This window comes from Trachymyrmex septentrionalis, unplaced genomic scaffold (genome assembly GCF_001594115.1).
Source record: "Trachymyrmex septentrionalis isolate Tsep2-gDNA-1 unplaced genomic scaffold, Tsep1.0 scaffold51, whole genome shotgun sequence".
Lineage (NCBI taxonomy): Eukaryota > Metazoa > Arthropoda > Insecta > Hymenoptera > Formicidae > Trachymyrmex > Trachymyrmex septentrionalis.
This window is the reverse complement of record NW_017305683.1, coordinates 857,937-869,564: the sequence shown is the minus strand read 5'-3', so window position 1 is coordinate 869,564 and position 11,628 is coordinate 857,937. Positions and strand designations below refer to the sequence as shown.

General features: G+C 36.1%; 1 protein-coding gene across 2 annotated transcripts in view; it reads right to left on the bottom strand.

Moving 5' to 3' along the window:
- LOC108751750 (SAM and SH3 domain-containing protein 1-like) overlaps nt 1–11,628 on the bottom strand; it is a 366,503-nt gene that overhangs the window by 16,388 nt on the left and 338,487 nt on the right. For both annotated transcript variants that reach the window (XM_018492138.1, XM_018492139.1), the window contains exons 6-7: nt 3,000–3,161; nt 2,605–2,661 (exon numbers count right to left, since the gene is read on the bottom strand). In XM_018492138.1, the coding sequence (XP_018347640.1) occupies nt 2,605–2,661; nt 3,000–3,161 (219 nt within the window). The remainder of the gene's footprint in view (nt 1–2,604; nt 2,662–2,999; nt 3,162–11,628) is intronic.

The following is an 11,628-nucleotide window of genomic DNA, read 5'->3' as shown; positions in this document are numbered from 1 at the left end:
CGCGTGAAGCAACGCGTTATACGCGTGCACCCGTTTATGCATGAGCCGATACACACGATTGCATCAAAACGGTCCTGTTTTAAGTTAAAACTGCCACTTTTCCTTCATTACTGGGTATCTTTTGAATTTGCAAAATATTCAGCGTTCACCATGTTATTTTCTACGCAGAGAAAATTTTTCGGTCAATTTCAAATATATATTTTATTTTAATGAGAATTGATTAAACATAACTGTATCAAATATCTTGATACAGCAATTTAAAATGTCATTATAAAATAAATTTTATTTTAAATTTGAAAAAGAACAAGATTCTATTTTATTAAATACCAATGTGAAATTCAATTTTATGAAAGTCCTGTACATATATTCTGTTCATATATCCTTGCATTTACATGGAAAGAACGATTTTGTTGAAAAATGTAAAATTTTGACTGGATACAGATCTGAAATTAATTTTTTTTACCATCAAAATAATTTGATTGGAAATTAACAAATGCTGAGCAGTGCTACAAACGAATTTCTAATAAACAGTTGGAGTTTTTAACAAAATTATTTTGATGATCCAAAAAATTATTTGTTTATCTGATCCAGCAAAATTGTAGATTTTTTAGCAAAATCATTCTTTCCGTACATGTGTAAATATGTATTTACATATTTTATAAATTACAATAAAAATATTTTATGATTGTATTCTCAAAAATTTAATTCTTTTATCGGAAAATATTGCAGAATTACGATAGTACAGAATATGGCTAACAAAGAATAGCATCGTAGATAAAATAAACTGAGAAGAGAAGACTTCTATGAAGATTTTTATACGTGCGGCTAACTTTTTAACGGAGTTAATTTTTTAATAAAGCCGCACGGTCGCGACATTATCCTGAGTATCTCTTTCAAGTAGTTAATTTAGTCTGTCCCGAGGTCTCTCTTTTATATATATATATTTCATTATACCACAGATAAATTAACGACGATAAACTTTATACCAAAAATTATCATTAAATATTGACAAGAAAAGGGTATTGCTTATCAAAGTTAATCTTAGAAGACGTCAGATCGGATAAACGGAACAGTGAAAAGGGTTGTTTATTAAAATTTTCATGGAACCTTCGTTAAGAGTTAGCTTATCGATTTTATTGAGAAGTTATGTCGTTCTGATAATTTCTGCAACTTTCCTTACTAAAATTTTTAAGTCCAGCGCTTCATCAAATTTTATCGTTTAATGGTGTGCATTGATTAAATATCTTCTCTTTTCTCCTAATTAACCATTCTTTGTTTTATTAAATAACTATACAGAAAGATTTGCTAAAAATGTAACTATTATAGATACAGATTTGAAAATAACTTTATTGGATCTTTAAAATAATTATGTAGGACGTCTAAGCTAAAATATCAAAATTTTTTGCAGCATTGTTCATGTTTGAGAGTTCTACATAATTATTGTGATAGTCCAATAAAATTATTTTTAGATCTGTATCTTGTTACAATAAATTTTAGATACTTCAGCAAAATCATTCTTTCCTTGTATAAATTATCAACGGTAAACAGCGCTTATAAACATGCTGAAATAATGTCGCTATAACACGTAATGTGCCAATAGTTTATAGTTCATGATTGTACATACAGAAGACAAGAAGGAGAAAGACAGAAATCTCATGCTGGACGGGCATACGACGCAAAACAACACGGGGGAAAATAAGAAAAGCACAAAAAACCCGCACGCGTATATCGCGAGAGATCGTGCATAAGGAATTCACGACGCAACGTCGCGGTACGCATTGACGATTATGATGATATCACGCTGATCTGGCTGCTTTGCATAATGAGAGGTATCAAGTTGGAAAGACAGTCTGAAGAAGGGGGTTAGTAGGGAGGGTATGACGAGGGCTTGTACGCACTTGGAACGGAGGAAGACGTAGGTAGGGAGTCAAGGTAAAGGGAGGCCTTGGCGATAGCACATACATGCAAATTTCGTCCTGGGAGAATTCCAATGCGGGAAGCAGGATTGTATCGGATAAGGCTATCGGCTCCCAGGGCCGATATCAGTCGAATGACGGGAAGAGGGTTGCCGATGATCCAGGCAATGTACGGGGAGGGAACCGCGGGAAGAAAATAAACGGGACACGCGGGTTGAGTTTAATCATGATAAGACATCCCACTATCCTTATCGCGATTGGTTACGCGTGATAACGAAAATTGTCGCTCTAGCATGAAACGCGGAACATGAGTGTGCTCGCACACTATGCGGTGCGAGATATATCCTTAACGGAAGTGTCATTTGGTAATTTAGAGTGAACGGAAACAAGAACAACTCTCTATTTAGGTTGCGTTCAGAAACTTCACCTGGGTGCACCAGTGTGTTTTAGCCTTGCTGTTTACCGAATGTTAAACAAGGATAAAATAAAATAAAGTTTCTGAAAGCAACCTTACCAGGCGGGATCGAACGGATTTAATCGCAAACGCGACTGCGATCACTGGCGATTTTCGGCATTCTTTCGCCTCCGCGAGTTCCTTTACAAGTAAGTTCGTTAGCGAAAACCGAAGACAAAAATTTCATTATAGACTAGGACGATAGAGATTGACTTATATAAGACGTCCACTCACCTCCTCATGCTCTTTGTGAAACCGCTCTTTCTTTCGCAGTGCCTCTTGAACTTTCAGCTGAAAAATGCAAGGGGATGGAAGCGTTCTTAAGTTTCGTTTAAAAAGGTTTTATCGGCGGTAAAGCGACTTCTTGCGGGAGTAACTTGGAGCATTTCAAGTGAATTCAAGAATCACGATTGTATGAAAGCAAGCGTAGTTTTTACTCAACAAGTCTAACTTATTATATATTATCCATCTTCACTTTTCAATAAAAAAAATATTTTAAGAGTTATCTGATATCAAAAAGAATAACAGGCTAGTGAAATGCATAAAATATTAACTTATAACTTAAAATACATTTTATTTAGTGGCTTTAAGAATCATTTTGCAAAATGTATAAATGAAATATGGTTTACCCTGTGAATGGTTTCTTCGAAACTATTTGGTTGACTGCCGTTCATCTGCAGGTATCTCAGTCGATCGTAATCTCGAGGATCCACCATCGAACGGAGAATCGTGTGTCCCATGTCAGGTCCGAGACCCAAACCGCTTTGCAAAACACTGTCAGGCGTGTCTACCTGTAAAAAATAAAGCACAATTAAGATTATTAAGATAAATGTAATTATTATAACAATGTAATTATCATAGTAACTAAATATTGTTAGAGAGTACATTTACAGTAACGTTATATTTTTCTGTTTAATCTTACAAAAGAAAAATAAAAGATAAAAATGCAAGGTACACAGCGAAAGTCATGTTTTTGAAAACAATATAGAATTTAAAACAGAATAAAGAGTTTATAAATAAAAAGTATTGCACATTAAAAATTTTTTTATATTAATTTGAAAAAGTTGAAGTCATATGCCAAATAATGTATTTCTTTCCCTTTCTATACATTTCCTTATCGTCTGTGTATTTATCTGTCTTCTCCTCTACGATATAACATCACGTAAATTACTTTCACACGGAGAATTCAATTTATGCAAACGTTATAAAATAATGAGAACCATTGTAGTCATAGTCGAGACATTGATTACAAATGATCGTTTGTCGAGATTCTCGCAATAGTTTATTGCAATCGTCGTGGAAATGCGTCTTCGCGCGGATACATTTTTGTACGGAGGTGTAACATTCCCTTTCATAGAGCGTCTCCTATTCTATAGAATGTCGAGCTCCTTAAAAGCGGCTACCATTTATTCTCGCGACGTTCCTCTGCCGCTAATGGGGCTCGCGCATAAGATATTCAGGACGCGGCGAGGGTCGCCATGGAGATCGTCAATTTCTCGTTCTTCAGTCCCGCGGGAAGAGAGTGAAAGAAGAAGAGGAGGAAGAGAGGAGGTACACGACGTCGTGTATTTTGGAAAAACGTAACGCGAGATTCTAATCGTGCGGGCGAAACGGACGACGTTATGAGCGCTGCGTTAGTCGAATGATTAAGTAGAAGCCTGAGAGTTTCGTTCCCGCGGTAACTTGAAGACAAAGCCCTCAAAGTATTTACAAAGGACCACCTCTTCTACGAGATTAGCCTGAGTAGAGAAATTCATCTCCCTTTCCTTACTATTTTAAGCGCCGTCTTCACTGTCGTCATCGTCGTCGTTGTCGTCGTCGTCGTTGTCGTTTTTCGTTATTGCTGTAGCGTCGTCTTACACGAGCCATCACTGTAGAGAGAAACGATTCACGATGAAAATTATCACGTTGATACTCTGTAAATGGTAAATGCGGTCTACAGAAATTATTTCACACAGTGTCTTCGAGACATTGTTACTGAAGTGGTACAGAGATAAGAGAACATTTGTTTATAATACTGATTGTACTGTTACAAATTTTATATGGATAGCACATATATTTTCCGGTAAAGAAATGTGCTTTTAAAATTGAAATTGCAGAGCGTCGTGACGTAGTGTAAAGAATAGAATAAAGAGTAAAATATTATTAAGTGCTGAAACAATATTGTTCTGCGTTATCATATAGAATGTCGATATTGAAATCTTTTCCTCAAAGACAACAATTTTTCATCATCTTTTATATTAAAATTCTTTATTTATGTGTTTCGAATATCTGTTTCAGATTCTCTTATTCTTTTTCATATTGCATTTCTTAATTCTTCTCTCCTAAAAGATTTAAGTATAGAACTACTCTCATAAAATTCATCAATTTGAAAAAGTCTTAAAATGTCAAATTTCTGAATAAGTCACGTAAAGAGGTATTAATATGCTAATATAGATGAACGCTCACAAACTAGAACGCTTCACGTTAAAAATTAATGAGTTATCGATTTTTATCGATGATTAATAAAAAATCGTGATTAGATCGTAAATTATAAAACACTGAAGAAAAATATATAGACCTAGTTTTACTTGCAACAAAATTACGTTAAATATAATATAATATTCCAACTAGGCAGTGCTCTCCATCTATCCTATAACTATTATTTAAAGAGTCAATTATTCGATAATACACATCTATTATAATTAGAATAATTTTAATTATATTCTTTTGACATTTTTTTCAATATATAAAAGAGTTAATACGAGAAGTTAACCTTTTTCCTCTAAGCTTTATCCTTTTATCCTCTTTAGCTCAAGTTTATATCCTTCATCGAATGAAGAAGCGTCCCGTTGTGAACAAATATCGACCCATCCCGCGGTAATCTCGATGCCTAAGGAAGAGAAAAAGCCGTGTTCTGCAGACGCAACGTCGGGACGATTACCTTGTGGTATGCGATTTAATTAAACCACGTGGTATTTATGTTAAACGGATTAGAACCGTTTGTTTGCGCTCGCAGACTGAGCTTGCTCCACGGTAGCGGCCGTAGCATCCACTAAGCCTGAATAATACCTAGAGACAAGGCTGAGAATTTACGTCGCTCCCCTGTTTACTGGTGCGATGTTGACTTTTTCTTCTGGAGCGGACGGCAAAGCAGAATAACCAAAGAAATTCCAAAACCCCGGAGATGCGTTTTAAACGCATCCCTTATCCATGAATCTCTCACGAAGCCTCTAATCTTTCGATAGGACGATGTTATCGCGGATTATTGCTCCTTATGATATGCCATGAAAGAAGACTAGTACAAGAAGATATCTATATATTGTCATATCTCTTTGTATTATAGTTAAAAACAACACGCATGTCCGGAAATGAAGAGACTAAAAGACTCCTTTAAAACGCCTTATATCTTAATTTCGAACTTTTTTGTCCTCTCGGTTAGAATTACACCGCAATCTAATGTCATTGTACTATCTGCATAATCTATTATGACAATTGATATTTTATTTTTATTTCTATTATTTATACTTGATAATAACAAGATATATTCGTTTATTTATACAATCTACATAGAAAGAACGAATTTATTAAAGTACTTATTCAAAAATAATTTTGTTGGATCATCAAAATAAACTAACTAATTGTTGAATTTACGTAACAAGTAAAGTATAATGAGTTACTTTTTAATAAGTAACGGATAATAGTAAAGAGTTATTTTTCAAAATTGAAAGTTTCAATTCTGGCATTACCGCCGTGAAAAGTTGTAACTTCAATATTAAATTATTATTACAAAAGAGTAACATTACAAGTAACGTGTCACTTCCAATCCCTATAGTACAATTATGTAATACAAATATTATATTTAAGAAAATTCAGGCACGATAAATAATGCTGCAAGTTTTGACATTCCGACAATCAGTTTGAACGTTCTACTACATAATTATTTTAATAGTCCAACAAAATTATTTTCAGATCTGCATTTAGCTAAAAGATTCTAGATACTTCAGGAAAATCATTCTATCCGTAATGAATTTATAATTAAAATATTTCAAGATAATCTAAAAGAACGTTGAATATCGTGAAAAAATCGTGCGAACTCTCGACTAAACAGATATTAAGCAATCTAACGAATTCCCACGCTAATCACGCGCAACGAATACTCCATATGATAACGAAGGGATCCTATTGCACTTACATTCTTGCCTCATCGCGAGCTAAGGAGCACGCGGCGGTTTACAGATACAAATAGCAGTCGCTCCGAGAAACAATTTTGCCCATTCATCTACCGCGGTAAGATCGACATGGTAATACATCTTGTCTGGAAATAAATGTTGCGATTGCGAGTACGTGAACGTGCGTCTTAGTACGCTGTTGATTTTCATCAGTTAGCGTCCGACCTGTGCGACTCGGCCGTCTCTTCCGGTCTCCTTCCAGGAGACGAGCAGTATAGGGCGCGAAAGATTAAGCGATCGTTCTTCTTCACCGTTACGTAAATCACAATAAACCCGTCGCAATCCACGCGGTCTGGGATAAATGGCGGAACGTACGGCGTACTTGTGTACGCCGGGAAGATCCGTTGGCTGGAACGAAGGATGGTGTCCGAGGGGATGGACCGCTCGCGTGCGATCGAACGCGAAAGGAGCGAGGAGCAGTTAGAAGGTACGAGAGGAGGAAAACGGGGAGAGGTGATGCGGGGGTGGAGAAGGGTCAGAGCGTGTATATTTTTAAGGCTAAGCAGTTAACTGGCCACCTGGGGCGGACTATCCTTACAGGATCGGTTTATAGCTACTCTCAGTCAGCCGCGCTGTGCCGCCTACCGGTTAATTTATCCCAGCATTGTTATTGCTCCAACGCGGCCCCGGAGAAAGAAAAAGAGAGAAGGAGAGCCGCCGCACCTCGCCGCACCGAGACAGATACGCCGCCACGTAGCCTCGTGACAAACGCAATTAAGCATCTCACGACTTCCTGCACCGAGAGAAACCTGTAATCTGGTCATCTAGCCAACTCCGTAGACTCCTACCGGGGAACGCCCTGCGGCATGGGATCGCCATAACAGGCCGGCGGCAGTTGCATGGAATGCACCTTCGAGACCTTCGTTCGACGCAACGACAGTGGTCGTTCCCGCCGGATCGAACTGGCGGGACTCATCCGGATCACCTCCCCGTGCGACCCTTATCAAGATCCAAACCGATTTACGAACACGGTCGAGTAACGGCACTGGCGACGTTAAACTGCTGCGATTTGTTTCTCGGTAATAACGCCGTTCCGCGCGAAACACGATAATCGCGTTTCAGATGATAGAGGAACAGATATCTATGGCGGATATTTACGTCTATGAGGATGCAAATTATCAATTTTATTATTTTTCTCTGCAAGAAAGGTATATGAATACTATGAGACAGGCGCGCGGTTAAATTTACCTTCTCGAAAAAGTACGCCGTTAACTTAGCTTTCGTATAATATGTATAACTTAATAAAACTTTTGTAAGGACTTCTCCAACTTCGTTAAAAAAAGACTTTGTAAAAAAGAATTGAATTTCTCGCGAAAAGTTTGTAGTCAACGTATGATGTACGCCAGAGATCTATTAATATAGTAATTATAAGTTATAACATGCGAAATGCGATTATACAGCTTGCGATTTTGTGGACGAGGTAATATGCAATTTGCTCATCCGTCTGCTTGCCAGTGCTTGCCGGATCCTCTCAGATCGCCGGAGGACACGGTACCCGCGAATAAGGTTACTACTGGATTGAACTACGGAGCTACATGTAGAATATCGTTTCCAAAGTTACGTGTAATGAACATGCATGTGCACTCAATTAAAATAACTATAGATTACTAAAATAACTCGGTTATGAAAGTATATTATTATGCATCGCCCAGCTTTTACAGATAATCTAATGAATTAATATTATATATAATCCAATGCGCGTTCTCTCTCGTATTATATATTAATATTAATCGAATTCTGATAAAAGTTTACTGTGTGAAATTTATTCGGCGCAATATCAAATATTTGAAAGTTGCTATGATGATTTGTTTTTATTTATTTTGAAAATAAATAAGATGTTACAATGGTATAATTTTTGATAATACATTAAGATAACATAATTTTATAGATTCTGTAAAATCTGCAATTCCTTTTAATACGCATATATAATTTAAAAAAAAAAACGATAATTTTGTAATAGTTTTTCAAAATTATTTAGCAGTAGTATAGATCATTATTCTTTTCTCGAAGACATTCTCTGATTGACATGACAGATTTATATTCCATTCGCAAATATTTTTAATGTGATATTTTTGATGTGAAAAACCTTACCAAGACCTTACCTGACACCTTTAACGCTTTTTAGTTCCGCATATATCTATATTTATTCTCAGTCCATGTCGATCCTAATGGCGACGACCACTTCGATAAACAGACATGCATCGCAAAAGAGATCCAATCCTGTTTGGAATTCTGCCCGAGTAGCGTTGGCGCTAGCCCCAACTCTACGTACTTCGTATTGCAATACGACGTGACGGTGGATCCAATTCTCGATTCCAGTCACGGGCGTAATCACGGCACTTAGGTAAAAGCGAACGCGAGGACGAAGTCGCCGCGGCGGCCGCGGAGAGAGAAAGAGAGACGTAACGGTAGAGATCTACCTAGTACGATATCAATGTGCACATACATACGTAAGCGAGAAGCTGGGGAAACCTTCGTTGTGGGTACGTTGTGGTGGCCGCCGATGGTTGCTGTTTATCGATGGGACGAAGTGACTTCGGACACGTCGAAACCGCGGTGTGCTCCACCGCATAGACAGCGGCTATTATCAGAGTAATTGAAACGTAAAACGTGCCGTGGCCGCAGATGCTTTCCTCGCGAGTAACCGCATCACGCGTCGATTTGACACTGATCGAATGTCTAGACGGAAGGTAACCTTGTCATATTAGCGTGACAAGCCCGTGGAAAGTTGTGAACTATCGAATAAATATCGGGTGCCACTATAGAACTTCGCTCTGACCTCGTAACCGAAAGCGTTGACAATCAAATGGTACATTCAGGTCACGGAAATGATGGTGCCAGTTAAACGAAATGAGATTGCCTTCTGTCCGCTGCAAAAATTGGCACTTCGGTAAGGTTGTCGGCGTATAAAAGTAACTGAGAAAAAGTAAGAGCGGAACGTGTTTATCTTTTCCATGCTTCTCAGCAAGAATAGTCTCACGTGGCCCAACGTAGAAAAAGCAGATCTTAATACTATATCTTTAGATAAATTATGTTCTTTTTTTATCATTCATAACATTCAAAAATATTGTTTAAATTAATTAAATTAAATTGAATTAAATTAAACAAAGGGGAGAGACCAAACAAAATTTCTGGTTATTATGATCAGAAATTCTGTTTGTTCTCATCAAATTGCCGTTCTTGTTGGGTTCTTTTGTTGATTTAGTCGAAACATTTTTTTTAAACGTGTACTCTAATTTCAAATGCATAATTAATAAAATAAATACTATGAGAAATTTTCAAAATTATTTATTTTATTAAATTGTTTAAGTATAGTTTTTAAAAATTAAGATTATGATATGCTCGCATCGATCGATTTGTGTTAATTAACTTATAAACGTATCTCAACTATATATACGTTTCAGTTATTTGTTTCGGATGAGATATCCCAGAACGAGATTGGTTGCTCCGACAAGTATTGGAAACTGCGTACAATATCGCACATATCACGTGCCAGAAGATAAATGAAGCTTGCGGGAACTGCGCGGCAGTGAATCTTGGACAAGGTTTACGAACGGAGTGGCGGCACGAGATTATCTAGCGCATCGCAAAATCTATGGTGCATTATATAAATTTGAAAATATTCGATAAAATTCAATCCCGAGGCACATTCCGTGCAAAATATATTGCGCTGACAGTAGAATATATATACATACAGATATATATACATATATACAATATATATATATATATATATCAAATATATATATCAAATACATACAAAAAAAATATATATATATACATACACACATAAATTCGTTGATGAAATATCGATTTTCTATACAAACCAGAGAGAAAGAGCAGCATGTTACCTTATATTACACAATATAGAATTACTTTGAGCTAGTTCAGAAGCGTAATCATGATACTTAGCGAAAACTATGTTAGAAGGATGGAAAGCTGCGGTTATCTCGAAAAGTAGCGTCGGCTGCAATAATATCATTGTGCACATAGGAAAGGAGGTAAGCGGAGCTTGCAAGTAAGTACAAGGCTCGAGAGTGCTGCGAAAGTTGCTATTTATGAGCCAGTCAGCGAGCAGCAGAAACTTCGGTAGTGCAGTGCAAAACTCGACAAACTCGCGATACGAATGGTGATGATGCAAACGGAAAGATTTTTGATAACGTTAACAATATGGATTAATAAGGAAAGATTTCTTCTTTACAAAACTGATATGAAGCAAATAATGAAATTGAAACGATATCTCGAGGATACTTCACTCAGATATTCTAGACACCTACGCTATTATTCTCTAATGCGAACTTAACGCGATGACACGAACTCGGTTATCATTTGGAAGGGCGATATCTTTTACGAGCACTTTACAATATTAGTTTCATGAGGGAAGCTTCCCAAAGTAGGCCTTGTAACGTGTGAGACATATCTGTGTCCTGGAAGTGAAAAGATTAACATCACATATTTGGACACACGCCATATATTTCTGAAATGAAAGTTCCTAGTTTCAAGACTTGTATTATACATAACTTGTAGATGCGCAAATTTTTATAAATCATTATCATTCTGTTGAAATTATCTTTAAAAAAAATTTATGAAAATCTCAGATTTTGGTTGGAAAATAATATTAATTGAAAATCGCTAATTCTGAATAACCAAATCAAACATAACTATAATGAATAGCAATCCCGCTTTAATTAGTTACACTTAATAAAAGATGAATTTTTGACGTTCGTGAGGTTTCTTAATAATATTTGACGAAAAACGAAATAAATATTATATATGAAAAAAAGAATAATGTCCAAAACTGTGTTTGCAACAAAAATTTAAAAAATATCTAAAATAATGTTTAAAAATAAAAATTAATTAATCGAAATGAATGTCCTTAAAAATACATTTTCAGGCTGTTAAAAATAATTTGATAATATAAAATTTATATCCCATAGATTTAAAGAGAACACTTTTTTAAAGAATATTTTTTCTAAATTTCATTAAAAGTAATGTTCAAAAATTAATATAAAATTCGGTGCAATTAATCAAGTATATAGTTCTATAC